This window comes from Rhamphochromis longiceps, linkage group LG5, assembly GCF_057381845.1.
Source record: "Rhamphochromis longiceps isolate RC_006_pf linkage group LG5, R_longiceps_female_GT1.1, whole genome shotgun sequence".
NCBI classification, from domain to species: Eukaryota; Metazoa; Chordata; class Actinopteri; order Cichliformes; family Cichlidae; genus Rhamphochromis; species Rhamphochromis longiceps.
Window position 1 is genome coordinate 29,306,101 of NC_140561.1, and position 22,343 is coordinate 29,328,443.

General features: G+C 40.6%; 1 protein-coding gene across 1 annotated transcript in view; it reads left to right on the forward strand.

Moving 5' to 3' along the window:
• The first annotated feature begins 307 nt into the window (after positions 1–307).
• Positions 308–22,343, forward strand: part of LOC146670289 (sodium- and chloride-dependent taurine transporter-like) — a 32,191-nt gene continuing 10,155 nt past the window's right edge. The window contains exons 1-9 of the mRNA XM_085407112.1: positions 308–530; positions 13,245–13,474; positions 13,563–13,697; positions 17,194–17,282; positions 17,606–17,751; positions 17,930–18,062; positions 19,519–19,653; positions 20,041–20,144; positions 20,256–20,380. Of these exons, the coding sequence (XP_085263238.1) occupies positions 13,246–13,474; positions 13,563–13,697; positions 17,194–17,282; positions 17,606–17,751; positions 17,930–18,062; positions 19,519–19,653; positions 20,041–20,144; positions 20,256–20,380 (1,096 nt within the window). The 5' untranslated portion in view covers positions 308–530; position 13,245. The remainder of the gene's footprint in view (positions 531–13,244; positions 13,475–13,562; positions 13,698–17,193; positions 17,283–17,605; positions 17,752–17,929; positions 18,063–19,518; positions 19,654–20,040; positions 20,145–20,255; positions 20,381–22,343) is intronic.

Below are 22,343 nucleotides of genomic sequence, written 5' to 3' on the forward strand. Positions count from 1 at the left end.
TTTTTTTTGGATGGCCCAACATAACCTTTAAAGGCATGCTGGTTGAAGTAACAATAACTCTAACAACAAACAAACAAAGGAAACAAAGTATAGCCTAATTTAGCAACAATTCCCAGATAGAACATGGAAAAATTGCTTAATTTAAACTATTATCATAAATATGATCATAACTACTAGCTAGTAAATGGCTATATTCATTTCCTGATGCTTTGCAAACGCGCAGTTTGCCTTCACAAAAAATCCGAGTGTGCTGCTGCACCCTGAAGGCACCATAGACCTCTCCTGTTGCTCAGAGAGGAGGCAAGCCGGTGATTTTCCACTGCTGCTGCTTCTCTGGTCCCCCAGTTTTAAGAGACAAAGGTCAGGAAGAGAAGCTTATAAATAGGCTTAAATATAGGCTCCCGACGCGTTCAGTCCTCAGTCGCTCTAACGGACTCAAGAGGTCACGGACAAGACGAAACGGACAAGGGACGGCGCTCAAAGGACATTAAAAGGACAAAATAACAGAGGAAAGCACATCAACATTGCAGGTAAAGACAAAATGCACCCTCGTTGCACACCTACAAAATATTTCACGGAGAGATGATGGTGTATCTTACATGCATTCTCTTATAGATTTTTTCTAAAATATCAAATTACGATTTTTGATGTTTTGACTTATTTCGATTTTGTGTCTGAATGGAAACCTTTCCTTTTAAACCCCGAGGAACAGAAAAAAGTTCTTGTCCATTTCTAAGTTAAATCCATCGCATGTGTTTCATTATTATTGCTGGTTTTACTGATGGCAGTGTATACACGAGATGTCCGGGTGAAGATCTGTGAGGAAGCTGTGAGGTAGATTTGGGTGAAGGCTGTTCTCCCCTCGTCGGTGAGCGAGCGTTTAGGAAGGATCACTGGTGGACTTGTGTTACCCAGATGGCTACAGTGTCATTTTGTATTATTGGAATATGTACAATTATCTGTTTTCATCAGTAGCTTTGTCATCTGTGAGATGTCGCGGATTCACACGTCTACGTCAGATGCTTTTATTTTAGAGGATCTTATTAATTTCTACCATTTGCTTGCTGTATTTATTTATTTATTTATTTTAAATCGTCTTTGTTTAGGATGGCGAGCAGCGGATTTAGTTCTGTTATCTGATTATTTGCTTTTACAGCCTACGCGAGTCTTACAGTCTTTGTCTCTCTTTTTTATATACATATATGTCGCTTTATTCTTAGGTCCTTGGATATCCACATTATTTAAACCAAATGAGAAGTTATATTTTTGGTCATTTAGGTTTATTATATATAGACTTTGTTTCGAATAATTGCGTTGCTGAACTAAAAAAGAAAGGGGAAGTGAGACGAGAAGGCGGAGATGCTCGTTTGTCGCTCTGAAAGCATCACACGCTGCTTCCCCTTAAAACGTCTCTCTCTCTCTCTCTCGTCCTCTCTCGTCCTTTTTCTTTCTTTTCTCCTTCGCTTAATTTTGTCTCCGTAACTGCACTATTTGTGACAATGAACGGGGGACATTTTACCGTCTCCAGTAACAAGTGCATGTGCAGCGATCATTAGCTTCCTATTGCTATTTAATTGTTAGAGTATTGAGAAATTACGTTTTTCGTCTGTATACGTTAATCTTACGCGCTTCGTTCGGTCTCACATTTATTCACAAGGGGTCGCTACAGTGGATTGCTCAATACCGGGGACCTTGTGTTAGGTGAATGGGTAAATCACTACACTACAGGGCTCTTAGACGTCTTACAAAGGTTGGAAGAGAATAAAAAAATGATTACTGGTAGCCTCAGTGTGCCTTGGAGGGGTTTGGTTCTGATAACAAGTAGTTATTTCCTTTTTGGGTTGGTTTCAGAGTTGGAAATTTACCCAGGATTTTTAACTCAGGAAGATGATAAAACCTGGAATGGAATATCTTTCACAAAGAGACCTTTACAAAGCGTTTAGGAAACCGAATGGAGAGAAAATAAATCTTATCTATGAAGTTATTTATACTATTTGAGTTTGAAATTGGATATTCAGCCTTGACAGAATTGATTAACAGTTGATAAACAGTGAGACATCTCCCACACAGACCATAGATTTCAGTGCAAGGTTAGATTAATAGTGTTTTCTTTTTTTAATCATTTATAAGTGTCAGTTACCAGTTCTTGTTAACTTTTAACTATATTAGGGGAGCAGTTTTCTGTGTTTTAGAGCCCAATGACACTGAGTGGAAAATATACTGGTATATAGGGCTAGTGTTAGGATTTGACAGACATTTCTGTGTGTATTTTCTCTGCTAGTGGCCTTGAGTTTAATCTAATCTTGACTGATGTAGGCAAAAATCTCGTGTAACTGAGTCTGCTGGCAAGTGACTAATTTCAAGGGGCTGTAAAAATTTATGAAAATCAAGAAGTGTTCAGTGGTTCAGTCTATCAGAATCATATACCCTCATTCTCATGTCTTTTTATGAAAGCTGGCAAACTTTTCAGTCAGTTACATGTTTGATGCTGTCATCGGTATCATGTGGGATGAGGGACAGTGGAGCTTTGAACAATGTCAGGAGTGATGTTAATACGGTGGGTTGGAGTGATAAAGAACGAGAGTGCACATAATGAGCTTAAAATGCCTGCAAAAGACCCCTACACATGTGACAGTTTATGGGTCTTAACAGACTTAAAAGGCACGTGAGTTTGAGTGCTGAGTTTGATGTGTGAAACTCTCGAATAGCACTGGAAGCTCAGGATAATGTCAGAGCTAGCTGGTTAGCAGGGACTGATCTTTTCAAATTAAGAGAGGTGATGTTTCTGTAGTGAAGTGATTTTGAATTGTGTTGTCCTCTTGGATGTAAAAAAAAAAAAAAAAGTAAATGACTAATAAAAAGAATTTCTGTGTGTGGGGAAACACTGTAGCCTGTCCAGAGATGCACTTCTTAGATTTTACATCACGCTTGTCTTTGTCTTTTATATTTGTGTTTTAATATCTAATCTGCAAAGTATATTTCAATTTTAATATGTTTGTTGTATTGTAAATAATAGTCATTTATGTAAGTGAAAATGTAGTGGGAATTTGTTGTTCCCTTGTCTGACAAACTACTGCTGAAAGCTGACGTGTCAACTGTAGGCTGTTGCTGTTAAATGATTTATTAAGTCAGTAATCTGAGGGTAGTGGAGCGTGCGTGTGTGTGTGTGCGTGCGTGCATGTGTGCGTGCATTCACGCATGCGTGTGCATTCATGCGTGCGTGTGTTTGTGTGCATTCACGCGTGCGTGTGTTTGTGTGCATTCACGTATGTGTGCATGCATGTGCATATTAGTAAAATCTTAGTCATGGTGACAACAGCACTTTTTACAGATTAAATCTGAGAAAGGTGGTGCAAACCTATACTGACGTGGAGGATGAAAATATAAACTGTTGCATTGCATGTGCTGATATCAAACATTTATGATCAGGTGGCCTTGACATCAGACATGCCGCACTAAATATTAACCAACTTGAACCGGTAAGCAACATAAATTCACACCATTATGTAAGTTCACTATGAGCTCATTGCTGTTGGAGCTGCCCCATTAATCTTGTATGACTGTATAAATGTGTTGAGGTCTCAGTTTGAACATTTATTTAAAAAGCATTGACAGCTTTGAAAGATCTTATTTATCTTGGCTATTGAAGGTGAAAACGACAACGATAGTGATTAACACCTTATATATTTGTATATCAGGCTGATGAAAATTGCATATGTGCATGTGTTATCATGGTGATTGACTTTAATACATTTCATGCAAGATAACTGACAGAAGATAAAAGATCAGCATCACCTTGTGGCTAACAATCCAGTTTACCAGGAAATGTAGAAATTTTGGATTCTTTTAAGATTCCCAAAGAAATGATTAATCAAAACAAGACACTGAGAAAAATTTTTTGCACAATATATTCCAGAGAACTTGAACTCAATACTTCTGTAGACTTGATGAATATGGTGGAAGTTGCAAAAAAAACCCAAGACAAGGGAGATAAGCTAGGGTTTATTCGCTTCTTGTGGTGGCAGGGACCGTATCAATAATTAAACTCCTGTGAATACTATAATGAGTAAAATAGAGCTTCAAGTGCTATCCTTCAGTCTCCTAGTAGACAAACCTATGGTATCAATTTGAAACTCCTACGTCACCTTATTTTCAAGTTATTGCATTTACAAACTTGGGTGTCCACAGTGCCAGTCTGTTGAGGTGACGACAATACCCCATTGGCCTTTTACAGCTGAGGGGTAAAAATGAAAACAACGAATTTACAATGTATCTGCTGGACATGCAATTTTGAATCTGTGAACCGAAACGTTTATGACGAAAGGTTCGGTTAAAACCTTGCATTATTCTTTCATAATAAACCTCAGCTTATCAGGAATCTCTTAAAAACCAAAATATGACCAAAGTTTTGGGCAAAACGTTGAAATTACAGAGACACTAAAACAAGCCATAATCTTTGAAGTTCTTGAATTTTTAATTGTTAGATACATATTTGCAGTATGTGAATAATTGAAGCTCAGCTCCACTGACCTGTTATAGTTTGCAGAACTAGAGTGGAAAAAAAATGTTAGCAGAACCGACAGTGAGTGTTAACTGTAGCTTGATAAGCCTTTTGGTAACTTTTGATAACTTTCTGTTGCCTCACATGCTCATACTTCTTGTGATTCTTGGTGTTCAAAGAAAAGCCTTTAGTCTCTTTTTTGGTCCATCAGCCCAACATCTATTTTTGTATTTGTCTGCATGTGACTCTCACATGCCGTTACCTTCTGTAGCATGATTAATTTTTAGTAACAAATGTGTACACGGACCTCATTGTTTCTTTTTGTCTTCATGCCATTGTGTTTTCAGCTTTCCCCATCCAAGTTAATCTTTAACAGCTTTCAGTCACTCTTTCCTTTGTCCCTATGTTCCACCTATTTCTCACTCTTTTTTTACTCATATTCACTCTCTGTGTTTCGGTTTCTTTTCCTGTCTTTCTTTTACAAGTTTTGTATGATCATTTCTATTTGTCTGAAATGAAAATGAGAAAAGAGCATCGAGAAGTGTCTGTACTTATGCAAAGTGAGGTAGCATTAATGGGGGAAAATTGTAAATAAACAAGAGTGTCTAAAGGAGTGCCTTGTAGAAAATAACCATAGTAAAATTAAGAGGGAAGGTAGCTATTGGAGGGAAACAACAGAAAATTTGCAAACAAGGACAAGCTGATTTAAAAAGTGACCCAGGAGGAAAAGGGTGAGTGATTACAAGAAAAGGGGGTGGGGGCAGCAGAAGCAAGCTGTGGAAATAAAGTGTGGGGGTGGGGGTAAAGGGTCGAGACTTCTGAAAGGCCCTGTGGGGGGTTGAAACATGAAGGATGTATAATGAAGAAAATGTAGAAAAACTAAAAGCAAAGGAGGTCAACCAAGATGATGAGAAAATAGGAATTGGAAAGGCAGAGGACAGCTGGTTTTGTGTTGCATCTCACTGTGTTTGGAAGACTGCTGTTGATTATTTTGTTACTGAAACGTCCAATCTTATCTCTAGTCTTTGGTAAAATATTTGAATCTGTCATCCTTAAGCCCTAAATCCAATAATTCTATTCATTGCTCATAAGCTAATAGGCTGAATAGCCTAAATAGCTCATTTGAAATGAATGAAATATCTAATATTGACATGTTTGTTAAAAGCACAATGTGATGAGCGTAAAAGAAGACTTTAACAGAAGACAAAATATGGGCGAGGAAAAAAGAAAACAAATATGCAGGGGATGAGTAAAAGAAATGTGAGGCAAATAAAGAGGAGAGTGGATGTAACGGGCAGCTGCAGCCAGCCCAGTGGAAATGTACATGGTCTCAAAATAGGAGAGTGTGTTATGTAAGTACTTTGGGACTGTAGTAAATATGTGAAGTCACTGAATGCATATCCAGAGTCTGGGTCCAGTGAGGTCCACCCTCACACACAATGGTTCTCTGTTGTGCACAAAACTTTTGGCCTGAACTTTAAATCATCCCACAATTCATAATGGTTTCCAAGGCCAGTCTAACTCCGTGGGAGTCATGTTGTAGGAAATTGTGGAATAGCAACATTCCCGTGAACAGATTGGGTTCAGTCTCTTTGAAATGATGCCTTTTTCTTGGGATGAACCACCTGAGCAGCTAAATCTACAGCTACACATGGTCACCACTCAATTACTTCTGTTTTCCACCACTTATCTGGGTCCAAGTCTGTAGTGAAAGCAGACTACACAAGATAGATGATGTGGCAGAGAGGTAAAGCTATCTCTTCCTGTGAAGTCCTGAAGCACTCCCAGGGCAGACTGAGTACACATCACTTCAGAGTGTTCTCGGTCAGCCCCAGGATTTAAACGCAATTAATGTGCCTAGAAGATCTAATCTTAGAAGCGCCCAGGAAACATTCTCATCAGATGCTGTTTTCCAGTGATGTTCAAGACGATTCATTGCAGTATGCTGAATCACTAGAATCAGTTAGTTCAAAAGAATTGTTCAACAAATCGTTCAGCTTTGACCGAATTGTACTCACTGGAATTCAGCACAGTAACATTTCTAGTTAAAGGAGCTAGTGCTAGCGATCATAACGGACAAGCTAAATGCTATTCATAATTCTTGAGATTTTAATGATTTCCTAGCTGAAAATTGGGGAGTAGTACTAATATAACTGTCAAGTCTTTATTTTTAAAAATTATTTTAAGCTACTCTGCAATTCCCTCCAAAACATGAGAGGTGATTCTGGCTGTTTCAGCAACTGACTGTCACTGCGTCACTTTACATTCACTGTAAAGTACTTAAAGTTACAAATCATTAAACATAGGCCATTCCCCTGCAGCAAAACGATGAATTACTTTTGATCCTCTACACGCTTTCCTAATACAAGGAAGTTTGTTCACTGGCCCTGCTGGGAACTTGAAGGTATGTGTTTGTCTTCGTATGGCTTTGTAAGTTTAACAACATGATGAATTGAATCAGAAAACAATGGCCTTCCTGTCAGTGTATTCCTGTGCACAAATGACTTAAAACACTTGGCGAGCAAGTTATTCCTACATGTTCACCAGCACCTGACTGGGGACAAAAAAGGTCATTTCAGGATATAATTCTGTTCACTTCACAAGTTAAACTCCTTGCACAAAGCTCAATAGATTGTACTACATATATGCTATGTACAATGTCTTAGGCCGTCCATTATACTTTACACTTCCACAAGACTGTTGGGGCCCCCAAAAGCTTAATCATCAAATCGTCAAAGTACCTATGTACCTGCCAATTTTTGGGGACTTTAGAATACTTCAAATGCACCTATGCCACTTTTCCTTGCTTTTTAGCATGTTGTTGATACTAGAAGTGCCCGATTTGTCAAACTGTTTTATTACTGGATGATTCCCAACTACTACACTAGTAATTTCCAAAAGAACTGGTAGTACACAGTACATCCCAGCTAAACATTTTAATCTTGTTGTGCTTTTCTTTTTATGTATTTGATTTAACTTCACCCTAGCTATTTTAGGCAAATGGCTTCACTCCCTGAGTCAGTTTATTCAGCTTATTGCATTAATTCCTGTGATGTTGCAACACAACAGAGCACATTGCAGTATCACGTGAATTCCTCTTTTGTCTACTAGCTGGTTTCCTTTTTCAATTTAATATCTTAATCCAAATATATACAGGTATAATGTCACATATCTAGTGCTGTTAGGGGTCCTTTGTCTCTCCTAGCAGAAAGTCACTCACACAATATATGCACAAAAAGCCAGTTCTCTCCTCCTAGCATTACTCATTAACTTACTATAGGAAGTTATTCATGAAGATAAATATATGTGTCACTAACTGTGAAATCATTAACTTGTTTGAAATGAGAGATGGTATTGTACAGGGCTGTTTGTACTTAGTCAACCAAATATTGGCAGAAAAAGCTAGTATTTAGGCATGAACAGCTTTTTTTTCCCCCAATTCTACCTTGGTTGAAGATATCTGCTGATGCCAAACACCAATACACTAGTCTTAAATTAACAAGAGGCTAGGAATGATCCTTTATGTGCCTGATTTAATCATTGATTTACTAACTTATTTCCATTAGTTAGTTTGTGTTCATTATAAGATTTGTAGGCTACTGCTTAATGCTGCTATTAAAAAAACACAGTAGTTTCTCCTTTTGTTTCAGTGTGAGTGTGCCTCCCTTTAGTTCTAGTCACACACACAAATAATCTTAGGTTTCTCTTCAGACTTCATAGCTTTTGCGGCTTAGCGATCTATAAGCCGCTCAGATAACGGATAACTCTCTTGCTGGGGTAAATTTTTACCCACCTTAGTGTACATCAATACGTTACAAGCATTCACCCATCAATGCAGTTGGTCACAGGATAATCAAAAACAGTGTTTCATACCTGCTGGCTGCTGCCAGCATGCCAGCAACATCTCATGAAGGAGTGGTGGCCATCCTTAACCAAAATGCTCATTTCTAACTAGTAACAACCCCACCCCACCCCCAGTCTCTCCAAACAACGATATATTATATGAAAACAAATATATGTGTGTGTGTGTGTGTGTGTGTGTATATGTATGTGTGTATGTATATATATATAAAAAAAAAACACCCAGCACGCCCCTGCGGGCGGTTTATCCTTCAAGCTCGGGTCCTCTACCAGAGGCCTGGGAGCTTGAGGGTCCTGCGCAGTATCTTAGCTGTTCCCAGGACTGCGCTCTTCTGGACAGAGATCTCCGATGTTGTTCCTGGGATCTGCTGGAGCCACTCGCCTAGCTTGGGAGTCACCGCACCTAGTGCTCCGATTACCACGGGGACCACTGTTACCTTCACCCTCCACATCCTCTCGAGCTCTTCTCTGAGCCCTTGGTATTTCTCCAGCTTCTCGTGTTCCTTCTTCCTGATATTGCTGTCATTCGGAACCGCTACATCGATCACTACGGCCGTCTTCTTCTGTTTGTCTACCACCACTATGTCCGGTTGGTTAGCCACCACCATTTTGTCCGTCTGTATCTGGAAGTCCCACAGGATCTTAGCTCGGTCATTCTCCACCACCCTTGGGGGCATCTCCCATTTTGACCTCGGGACTTCCAGGTTATACTCGGCACAGATGTTCCTGTACACTATGCCGGCCACTTGGTTATGGCGTTCCATGTATGCCTTGCCTGCTAGCATCTTGCACCCTGCTGTTATGTGCTGGATTGTCTCTGGGGCATCTTTACACAGCCTGCACCTGGGGTCTTGCCTGGTGTGATAGACCCCAGCCTCTATGGATCTTGTGCTCAGAGCTTGTTCTTGTGCTGCCATGATTAGTGCCTCTGTGCTGTCTTTCAGTCCAGCTTTGTCCAGCCACTGGTAGGATTTCTGGATATCAGCCACCTCCTCTATCTGCCGGTGGTACATACCGTGCAGGGGCCTGTCCTTCCATGATGGTTCCTCGTCTCCCTCCTCTTTCTTGGGTTTCTGCTGCCTGAGGTATTCACTGAGCACTCGGTCAGTTGGGGCCATCTGTATTCTTGGATGTTCGTTGTCTCATCCTGGACTGTGGTGCTGACACTCACCAGTCCCCGGCCCCCTTCCTTCCGCTTAGCGTACAGCCTCAGGGTGCTGGATTTGGGGTGAAACCCTCCATGCATGGTAAGGAGCTTTCTTGTCTTTATGTCAGTGGCTTCTATCTCCTCCTTTGGCCAGCCTATTACCCCAGCAGGGTACCTGATCACGGGCAGGGCGTACGTGTTGATGGCCCGGATCTTGTTCTTACCATTCAGCTGACTCCTCAGGACTTGCCTGACCCTCTGCAGGTACTTGGTGGTTGCAGCTTTTCTAGCGGCCTCTTCATGGTTCCCATTCGCCTGTGGGATCCCCAAGTACTTGTAACTGTCCTCTATGTCTGCAATGTTGCCTTCTGGTAGTTCAATCCCCTCAGTTCTGACTACCTTCCCTCTCTTTGTTACCATCCGACTACACTTCTCCAGTCCGAACGACATTCCAATGTCATTGCTGTATAGCCTGGTAGTGTGGATCAGTGAATCGATGTCTCGTTCACTCTTGGCATACAGCTTGATGTCATCCATGTACAGGAGGTGGCTGACAACTGCTCCGTTCTGTAGTCGGTATCCGTAGCCAGTCTTGTTAATGATCTCACTGAGGGGGTTCAGGCCTATGCAGAACAGCAGTGGGGACAGAGCATCTCCTTGGTAGATCCCGCACTTGATGGTGACTTGTGCTATGGGCTTGGAGTTGGCCTCTAGTGTTGTACGCCACATCCCCATTGAGTTCCTGATGAAGGCTCTTAGGGTCCCATTGATCTTGTACAATTCTAGGCATTCCAGTATCCAGCTGTGGGGCATTGAGTCATAGGCCTTCTTGTAATCAATCCAGGCAGTGCACAGGTTGGTCAGTCTGGTCTTGCAGTCTCGGCTGATTGTTCTGTCTACCAGTAGCTGGTGTTTTGCGCCTCTGGTATTCTTGCCAATTCCTTTCTGTGTCCCGCTCATGTATTGACCCATGTGCCTGTTCATCTTAGCCGATATGATGCCTGACAGGAGCTTCCATGTAGTACTGAGGCAGGTTATTGGTCGGTAGTTGGAGGGGACCGGTCCCTTCTTGGGGTCCTTGGGGATCAGGACCGTCCGGCCTTCAGTTAGCCATTCCGGGTGTCTCTCGTTAACTAGCAGCTGGTTCATTTGTGCTGCCAGACGCTCGTGGAGTGCAGTCAGCTTCTTCAGCCAGTAGGCGTGAACCATGTCGGGCCCTGGTGCTGTCCAACTCTTCATACTGGAGACCCTTTCTTGGATATCTGCCACTGTGATGGTTACTGGACCCTGTTCAGGGAGGTCGCTGTGGTCAGCCCTCAGATCCTCTTGTCGCACCTTTCTGCAACTCCGTTAGTTGGCTAACCTCCCTCCGTGCTACTTTGATCTTGCCCTCTAGCCTCCTTCTCCATGGAGGGTACTGCCCCTTGTCGCTGTTCAACTTGTAGCCAAGCATCTCACTGATCACTGTTGCCGTATTGTAGATCAGCTTGTTAGTGTCGGTAATCGTGGTTGTAGGTATTGCCCGTAGTGCTGCATTAACATCATCTAGCAGACCTTCTGAGGGAACTTCACGTAATCTTGGTAACCGGCTACGCGGGATCCAGGTTTCAAGCTTGGCCATGATCCTATTTTTCAGGTCAGTTCCTCTCGCACTCAACGATCCTTCTCCTATCGCACTTGGGGCTATGTACCCAATCTCGGGTGGGGGTGATGATATCTCCCCCCTGACCTGGCGTCCTGACTCCTCCTTGCCGTAGCATTTGTGTTGTACCTCGTCAATCTCTAGCTGTGAGAGCAGTCCCTTCTTTCGAATGTTGGAACACTGAGCTACTAGTTGTTTCGCCGTCATTGTGGATGTTGGGTATTGAAGAATCCATAGGTCCCTCATCCTATTCATGTAGCCCCTTCCGCCGGGGTTACTTGCATAGTAGCATTCCAACAACGCCCTGTTTTCGTCTCTTGCCCACCGATGCCTTCTTGTTCCAGTAGCCCACTTTTCGTCAGGGTGCCCTGGTTCCTCAACACCTGACGCGGACCTTGTTGATCCGGGCGACGTCCGAGCCGGCATGCCTTCATATTTATCTGTCTCGCTCATGTCTGCGGTAGGCTTGCTTAGCATAGGGGGTCTAGCCTTAGGACCCTTACTGGATACAGACGTCCCAGGCAGGAATCGAACTTGCGATCCTCTGTTCCAAAGGCGTGTAGTCTAACCACTACGCTATCCAGCTCTATATATATATATATATATATATATATAATAATCTCTCAAAACTTAGAATTTCAGTTTCAAATCACTTTTTCAAATGAATAAAACATTTGACCCTGATTTAGCTTCCTAGACAGGTGAGATGAAATGATATCAGTGACGCTGGCATCAACACCTTACTCTGCAATAAAAGCCTTTAAAGAAATGTTACACTGAACATGACAACCGTTCATGTCCAGTCACTTGACCACAGTTTGTGTCCAATTTAAAAACAAATTCAAACAAAAAAGCTGTAGGTGCAACTAAAGTGAAATACTTCCATGCTGTATCTGATTCAAACATAAGAATCATGCATTCTGACTAACATTCCTGGGTCTGGTAGAAGCAAGGGAGAAAAAACCCAACAACTTTAATTTAAATATCCAGGTAAATATAAACTGGAAACAAAGCCTGTATCTGCAGATAGCCACTGAAAAGTAGTCTTTCCCTCAGTTTTACCTTCTGTAAATATCATCCTGAAAGACACAATAAGATTGAAAGATGAAGACAAAGAACTAGAGGGTGCAGCAACCTAGCACATGGAAAGAGAGGGATGTGGCATTTTCCACAGTGACAGACATCTGCTGACTACTAAGTATGTCAGTCTCTTCCACGACTGTCTTTGTGTCCCTCATTGTCATTGCTGAATGGAAATTTACAGCTACAGTTGTCATCGTAACCCTTATAATGTTCAGCCAATCACAGCGCCATATTAAATAGTTTCAATGAGGAAGTGCCGAAGAAGGAAGACTAGTTTTACGGTTTCATCTTAAACGTGTTACCATATATTCAAATCTTTTTATCTTGACTCTGATCAGTTTTAGCTTTCATTTGAACAAATTGCATTCAAATTGAACTGTTTATTTTTACCAGCTTTCTTTTTCATGTGCTATTTAGTAAGGATTAGGCAACAAAACCTCTCGGTGAGCATTCAAAAAAAAAAGATATACAGTTCTTTTTGGGGTGTTTGTTTGTTTGTTTGTTTTTTGTCAGTAATCAGTTTCATGTATCCAACAGATAATTTTTTATGCACTTATTTACATGACCACAGGAGGTCTCCTAAATATTCTTGGTCATTTTCTTCTTAGAACTGACAAAAATGGAGGATGCCTAACCTGATGGTTTATGAGTGGGTGCATAACCTGCTGGTAATGCCTGTGGGAGTGATTACAACTGATAATAGCCATTCAGTGGGATGGTTTGTGAAGCAGATGATAATTTTACAACTTCCTGAATCTTAAGCAACTGTTAAGCAGTTTTCCTGCCTCAGCTAATGTGTTTAGTCTCACAGTTCTTTGTCTCCAGTTCAGTCCCTTGCCACAACTGAAAAACTCAGTCTCAATCGTTCAGTAAAAATGCAGTGCATTCATGAAAGAAGGCACCAAAAATAATATATATATTTTAATTATTATACATTAATAATATTTTTGTTTTTGTTTTTCATGAATGCAGCTCTGACTTGATCTCTTCTTTGTCTTCTGTTTCAATAGAATGGCTCAAAAAGAGAAACTTCAGTGTCTGAAAGACTTCCATAAGGACACTCTGAAACCATCTCCCGGTAAGAGTCCTGGCACCCGGCCTGAAGATGAAGCAGAGGGCAAGCACCCCCAGCGAGAGAAGTGGGCCAGCAAGCTGGACTTTGTTCTGTCTGTTGCTGGGGGTTTTGTTGGTTTAGGGAACGTCTGGCGTTTCCCATACCTCTGCTATAAAAATGGTGGAGGTAAGGCTTTCAAATGCTGCAACAATTTATGTCAACTCATGGGGGTCATATTTTTAGGTTAATGGTTTCCCTTGTGTTCCCCATCTAGGTGCATTTCTCATCCCCTACTTCATTTTCCTGTTTGGTGGAGGTCTGCCAGTCTTCTTCCTGGAGGTCGCCCTGGGTCAGTTCACCTCTGAGGGTGGCATTACCTGCTGGGAGAAGCTCTGTCCCATCTTTACTGGTATGTAGTCCCTAATTAGATCCTCCCTGCTCAAATAATGAGCTTTTTCTTAGGAATCATATTATAGGTGCCCACGATATCAGTTCTAAAATAAAGAAACTGGAGATTATGGTGGTGGTTAGATGGAGTATTCACCCTAATTAACTCTGTCTCGGGTGTAACTTGTCTCATGAGGACTTTCCTCAAGGAAACCCATTACTTACTGCTGTTGAATCAGTAATTTCAGACACATCACTATAACTATTTCATTGAAATCTTGGGTATTATAATGATCATAAAATTCCAGTTATTGACTTAAAAAAACTTTCTTTCCATACACCTGCACCTGCACTTGTACCTGTGAGTTCAGCTTCACTTACTTCCCCTTCTTTTGATAGCCCGCCAATTTGACTGAGTGCAGAGTACTTTCCATATCCAATCCGAGACTTTGAATTTTTCCAGACCTCTGTTTTTTCCACTGAGAAATGGCTGTGTAACATAAGGCTGAGTCACACCAGGTTTTCATCCAATCAGGCTGCTGAGACTTTACCCTGCAGCCGTTACCAGGCAGCCAAGCCTGCACTGGTACACCAACATACTGAGGACTCTATTGTGCTTTAACCTTCTCTGGCTCACACCTGCCAAGAGGCATTTCTTCAGTGTACTCTGACAGGTCCTCTGTAGTTATTTTCTTCCACTTTACTGAGCTCAAGTCTTTTCTTTTTTCTTTTTCTTCTTCTTTTTTAATTCTAACGTCTTCTTTCTCCTCCTGTTATTAAATGTCTTATATATTATTTTTCCCTCCTGTCCTTCTGTCCTGGGCATCTCCACTTCCCCTTCTTCATTTCATTCACTGTTCTTCTCACCTCCCCCTCTCCTCCTGTTCACTACCAGCCAAATAAGGTTAATGTATTCCTCCCTGTCTGTTCAATTCTGAATAGTCATTTTTTTGTAATATGTATACTGCTCCATCTTCAGCAATTGCACATTAACAGTCATTATTTCTGAAATGCATTCGTGGCTTCAGTTCAGAGCTATAAACACATTCATTTCTTTCTTATGATCTTAATTATTTACTTGTCCTGCTATTCTTGCTTTCACATAAATACACAATCTTTCTTCTTTTCAGACACATTATCCTCTTGCAGTCTTGTACATGGATATCACAGACACACACACACACACACACACACACACACACACACACACACACACACACACACACACACACACACACACACACACACACACACACACACACTCTCTCTCAAGACAGTGTACAAAGTGTCCTGAATCACACGTTGTTATGGCAACAGCGCAGCAACACATCAGAGAGATGATGAGAGAGAGAGGGGAAAAAGGCAGAGCACAGATCTGAGGACCAGACAGATGGATTGACAAAAAACAGGAAAAGGTGGAGAGGGATTTAACAGAGGAGAGAGGTTTGAATGGAGAAGAGATGATGAGAGTGAGGGAATTAGAGGAAGACAGGGGGGGAAACAAAACATGGTAAAAGCAAAAGACAAAATAGAGGATATGAGTGAAACAGAAGCGAAAGGTCTATACTACAAGACTTAGAAAAAATAAAAAGAACATTATAAACAAGGGGAGAAAATCCAAGCAAAAAATTATCAAATATAATATGGACTTACTGGTATTTGTTGTTGCAATATATTATGTTGTGGGTTTAAAGTGAAATGTGATGTGATTAGCTTGGATTCAGAAATTTGAACTGTTGATGGCATTTTTTGGCTTTAAGGCCAAAGAGAGGCCAATAAAAACGGAGCAGATAGTATTAGACAGTATTAGATAGTATTAGAAAGGAATAGAAAAACAGCAAGAACTATAGACTGCATCTCGCACTCTTACACAAATAAATTACTGCTTCTGTGTAAACTGAAAGTTATGAGGGCTTGAAGAATAAAACTGTCATTGAGTTGTTGTGGCTAAACAGAACATGAACACAATGTCAGTGAGGGTAAACAAAATTACAACTTGGCCTTATTTGATTTGAAACAAAGCTTGGTAAAACACATGGGTGGCAACGTTGTGATATGTTATTCATAAAATGAGGGCTTCTAAGGTCAGCAGATGAACGCAAGATGTGACGTCATGGAGGAGGGCACAGCTCTTTGATTTGCAGCGTACCATGTGATCCAAGTGTTTGTGTGTATCTTGTGAGCATGTGCATGTCTGTGTTTTTTAGACATATAGAGGTTATGATGCTGCCAATTAGCTCAGTGATTAAAATAACATAATACAATGTTAAAATATTCCATGCATTCATTAGCACACTAACACGCACAGACACAGATTGCAAATTAGAATTTAGTCAGGCAGTTCACAACACCAGCACACACACACACACACACACACACACACACACACACACACACACACACACACAGAAGGCCAGTGACGTTGAAGGACATTAATTTGTATGAGTGGCCTCAGTCGGCTGTGTTTACAAAAGCAATACAAAGCTTTTTCTGATATACTTACGAGGACCGTCGGTGACCTCTAAACTAAAATCTAATCCATGTCCAAATCTTGGTCCAAATCCCAGTTTCAACATCTGTTCTCATCTGAAGCAAGGGTTGGGGTTTTTCTTCCCTTCATATCCTTGTGTAGTGCATAAGAGCACACAGGAGTGCACACACAACTCATGTGTTTACCACCAGCTTATTCAAGTCATTCAAGGCCAGTACTGATGCAATGAATCTTAGCTGATATTAAACATATTAGATGCACTATAATTAAAACTGAAGGTTAAAAAAGAAATAAATGATTGCTTTAGACCTTGTATTGGGTAAATGTTGTCCTGTACTTGTGATATCATTTTATAAGGACTAGCTATTTTGTAAAAAAATGGATCTGATACTGCTGACTTTTCTGCAGATGTACAAATCTTGCAGTTTGCACTGTAAATTCTGTTAAGCGCATGTAACACTTAGTGCACAAAACCATTAAAAACAGGAAGTATCACTGAGACTCAAACTTGTGAGGATGCAATGACTGGCTTGTAGAAATCTTTTTATCTAGTGAAATCCAAGTTTGCAATTTTCAGTTCTATCTTTTTTTTTTTTTTTTCTTTTTACATTTTAAAACTATTTTTAAAATGGTGTATCATATATTCAACCACTGCCATCTTGTGCTTTACACAAATTTCCCATAGAGTTTTGCTTAGGATTCAAATCTTTGTTTTTTTTTTTTTTTCTCTCCTTCTTTTGAACATCTCTGCCACTGGTCTTGTCGTCTTTTGTGGCCAATCAAACATCAGCATTAAACCTCTTCCTCTTATACAAGAAAACTGTGTGTTGAAAATTGTGGGGCTTTGGAAACAGTCACTAAAATATCATGTCTTATATAAGTTGACGTGCCAGAAAATGGCAATATTGAAATTGTTGTATATTATTTCAGAGAAAAGTAATAGTATAACTAATAATTATTAATAGTGATTTAATAGTTTGATGACCCGCTTCTTGTTTAATCCCCTGAACCGCTCTATTCTCTCCAGGCATTGGTTATGCTTCCATTGTGATTGTGTCCCTGCTGAATATCTACTACATTGTCATCCTGGCCTGGGGCCTCTACTACCTGTTCCAGGTAGGTTTGAGGGGGGGAAAGACAGCTGTTGAATATTCCATTTCATTTTCCACTTGTTTCAGGCATGTATTATTTACAATGGAGATAGGTGAGGAATTTACATCCGGGTAGTGCAATCTTTGATTCTTGTTAATTTAACTACCAGCTAACTGCCATGCAAGTTTTGTCTAAACTTACATTTTTCAGGGGACACATTCAACAATAGCTGCATAAAGAAGTGACTAGCCTGCTACCAGAACATGAATATAGTAATTATTATTAATAATAGTAATAATGCAGTTGTCATCATTTATCTTTTTTTTTTTATTATTATTATATCCCAGTGTTTTCAGCCTGAGCTGCCCTGGGCCAAGTGCAATCAGCCCTGGAACACTGATCATTGCATTGAGGACACCTACCGCAAGAACAAAACCCTCTGGGTGGCTGCCAATGCCTCCAACTTCACCTCCCCCGTCACCGAGTTCTGGGAGTAAGTTACATAAAACCACACACACCTGCACACTTGCATAACCACAAACAATTGTTCATTCTTTGTCATTAAAAGTTCAGTCAAGGTGAGGTAGAAAGTCGGCAATGAAACCTGCAGCTTGCAGACACACACCTACAGAGGATTATTTATTTATTTACCCATTTATTTATTGTTACAGGCATAATGTACTCGGTATCTCCAGTGGTATAGACGAGATCGGCCCGATTAAATGGGACCTGGCCCTGTGTTTACTGCTTGTGTGGGTCATCTGCTTCTTCTGCATCTGGAAGGGCGTAAAATCCACTGGAAAGGTAAATATCCTGTAGTGTCTCGTGTTCATTGCTTCGTCACTTCTTTATTCCTCTTAGAATACAGGGACCTGGTTTTTACAGGACATTAATTTCAGCTAACATCCAAGACATGGTCATGCTTATCTGATTTTTATTTCTCGCCTTTGTGGTCTGACCAGGAGAACAATTTGCTATGTTTACATTTCCTTGTGTAAATACAAAAATAAGCTCATAGGTTTTCAAACTAAACAAAGGCAAATATGGGTGACATAATTCATGTTTTAAATGTTACAATATTACTATTTAATACACTACTGTGTGCAGAATGTAGTCAATGGTGACTAAAAGAGGACAAAGTTGTAACACAATTTCTTGTTGCTTGACAAATCACTACGGATTTTTCTGATAAATTGATATTGGGTGCTTCCATGCATCAAGAAATTACCTAAGAATTTGTAGATTGCAATTGTTTTATTACTAAATATAATATCTACAGTGAAGAGCCACTAGTGTTGTAATGTGTATGCCCCTGCTTGTGTTACAACAATGTCTCTGGCCTGTTGAGACACAAGTTCTCCTGTTCTTTACAGGTACTGAGACATTTGCAGCAAATCTGTAGAGCGTGAGGGGGGTTTCATATGTTACACTTCATTTCCTAGTATGCTACACAGATGCCTGGTCAAAGGAAGGTCTAAGAAGTTTGGACAACAAGTCAATGCCATGAGCATTTTGGCATTTTGCCCAAACCCTTCTTGAACTCTTGTTGCTGAGATGCTTTGACCCTGTTGTCTAGACATCTTAATTTGGCCCTTGTCACAGCTGCTGAAATTTTATGCTTGCCAGTTTTCCCAATTCCAACATCAATTTAAAAAAATGACAGTTCACTTCCAGCCTAATATATCCTTGACAAGTGAAAGCTGTCTGTTTTATAAATTGGTATTTTCTCTACATTTTTCTATAGTATTGCAGGATAAATGTAATCTTGGGTATTTCAATATAGGGAATATTTCAGACCACGTTGAATTGCTGCTGCAGTAACAGCAGCAACAGCTTGCTCCAAGACCAAAGGCAATCAATCCCAGACCGCTCTTTTTATAGCCCTAACACACTTTATTGATTGCGCTGACCTGATTGATACTTTCTAGTTGATCCAAGTTGTAATTCTTGTATTATTGTCACTCCTGCAAGGCCAAATGTTGTCACAGTTTTCCACATAAGAGATACTGGTACACCGCTATTGATTTAACGGACCACCTGTGGTCTGTTGTTGTCCAAAATATTCCCAAGTTCACACACTGATCAAATCCATTATCTGTAATAAAGCCAGAGTATCAGCTAGCTGGCAAAATAAAACTACTGTGGATGGAGATTTGATAAGCTAATATATTGGCAGTAAAATAATTCAAACTGGATCATTTAGAGTTTGTCTCCGAAATGTGTGACCTTGCTCTTCTGTACCTGTGGTCTCCCCTTATAGGTGGTCTATATCACAGCCACGTTCCCTTTCGTCATGCTCATTGTGCTTTTGATCCGTGGTGTGACGCTGCCAGGTGCTACTGCAGGCATCAAATTCTACCTGTATCCTGACCTCACTCGCCTGAAGGACCCAGAGGTAGGTGTTAACCTGAGGTGCATGAGCAAGAAAACACTGTTATAGCTTTCCTTCACTAGTTTGACCACATACCTGTCCGGCTGTTCATACAGAAAAGAACCAAATTTAAATTCCAAAATTGTTGAACTCATAAAAATGGAACATGTGGTTTACAAGGAAATGAGACCGCAATAATATAATTGCTGTTGTCCTTTTTTTGGTTGAATGGCAACAAAACACATGCCTGCACACTGATTTGTAAAATGTGGCAAAAGAAAAGCCAAAAAAGGTTTTTCATAAACAACCAGAAACACAGTTTTATCCCACTTGCTTCGCTGTACAAAATCCCCTTAAATTCCCCCCCATCAGCAAGCCTCAGCCTTTTTGTCCCCACTTCCTTCTTGGTAGGTGTGGATTGATGCTGGCACCCAGATTTTCTTCTCCTATGCCATCTGTTTGGGTGCCATGACGTCCTTGGGGAGCTACAACAAGTACAAATACAACTGCTACAGGTGAGCCATTAGTTTTCAGTGAGGGGGTTAGCGATAGGGGAGAGAGGGGGGGCTAAAGGGATCCTTGTGTGTTCATTAACAAATCCTCCTCATGACATATGTGTGACATAGGGACTGTTTGCTGCTGGGAGCCCTCAACAGTGGTACCAGTTTTGTGTCTGGCTTCGCAATATTTTCCGTCCTGGGCTTCATGGCACAAGAGCAAGGGGTGGACATTGCTGATGTGGCAGAGTCAGGTACGAGGGTTCTGTAAAGGCGGCAGTGATGGTGGGCGCTGCTTCCTGGTTAACAAATAAAACAATAGCAATTATGAAGAAAAACAGCAACGAAACCTGAGTGAGAATTCGACTACACGTCCAGTTTCGAAATGAGTTGAAATTTGGAATTGAATGGATTCGCTGATTGATCTTGAATGACGGCATCAGAATATAAAAGCTTCCGAAATCAAACACTCCTTGACAAAAAGTAGAAATATTGACTTGATTTGTTAGCGCTCATTCGAACGAAACAAGTTGGGGCTGAGATGCATCTGAAACTCGATTGTGCTTTTTTAGGCACGCGTTGAAAACTGTAGCGGAGTGCACTTAGAATTAGCTGTGTCATATTGTACATGGATCTTGTGCCAACGTGATGTAGTTCTGAATTGTTCCTTTTGTGTACACGAGAGATTCCTGCCACCATTATTGTGGTTCCTTTTTTTGCGTGACATCGGCATATGTGGTTCTTGATTCTTTCTATTATTTATTTGTTGTTTTTAATCATGGTAGCTAGAGCCAGCGCCTTTATCTGTTTGGGTTTCTTTTCCTCTCCAATCATGTTGTCCATGTAAGACATGATTTTGTTTTGAATGCATGACTATCAGTATACTTTAGGTAAAAGAAAAAGAGTAGTTGTTTTCACGGCATCGTGAGATTGAGATATTTTGGAAAATGGCTTTGAGGGAATTGTAAGTGTCGACATCTTTTCAGCGTAGGAAGTGTAGTTTTCAGACAGAATCACAGGATTTAAGTTAAAAGCAGATGTGCAAAGGTATAAGTCACCCTCAAATGTGTTGGCACATGAAGCTTTGTCAGATGAGTCACAAACTTGAAATCTATACTAATATTTGTTTTTTCTGGTATATCATCATCAAATGCTCTGATCTTCATCTCTGCCCCATGATCGACCAAGAAAAAAACCCAAAATGTAGCTTTCAGTCTGCTAATGTCAAAAAAAGAGAAACTGTCCTTGCTGCCAGCCCAGTTTATATACACTTAGAGTGGCAACGTATTGGTGGGGTGTGCAGAACTTTCAGAGATCAGTGTTGTTTGGTGAGTGGGCTGATGCTCCACAGGGAACTAGAATAGAAGTGTTGGTCAGAGGAATTGAGTCGAGCACCCTGCATATCATGGTTATCAGCTTGGTTTTCATGCCTTAGAAAGTTTGTCCACCTTTGTGGGTCTATGAACACGGAAGGTTACGTAGACAGCAGAATATAATAAGTATTGGAACATCTGCATGCTCATCAAGCCAACTCAGGCAAGCAGGTTATGAAAAGCCCCAAATCATCAGAAGTAAGTCTGCCTTAACTGCTAATGCTTGAATGTTTTGTGCACGACAGAATGTGCTGACTGAATACTCAAAGAATACTGTGGTTTTCACAGTAGAATGTAAGCACACACGACATGGCATTCAAATGCAGCTTTGGAAGTATTTGTAGAAATGACTGATCAATTTCATTGAGTTAATATAGCATATGGTTGTTTCAGGTATAGGAAAGGTTTTTGTTTTTTTCTTTCTTTCTTTGTTTTTTTTTTGTTTTTTGTTTTTTTGAGTCAACGCGCGGTGTTTGGTTGGATGCCTCATCATAATTTGCTACAAAAAATGCAACACATTGACACATCTTGTTATCAGCTGCAATGCTGTTTCGCTGTTATGGCTGCTTCCCTGTTCTTTGACTTCTGTTGTATAGTTCCCGATGTAGCAAGTCAAATAAGACCTCATTTAAAAAAAAAAAAAAAAGAAACTACAGAAAAAAAGAACATGTTTGCTCTTTATCTGACCACTCATTTTGCATCTGCTGCTGTTTTGCATTGGTCCTTTTGCATTCCTTATAGAAAGGGTCATCCTAATTTCAGTCAGGAATGCAAAATGGCTTGGGTGAATTCGTTGAACCGTCTTTAGCAGTTGAGGTTATATTTTGCATAGAATTGCTGCAGT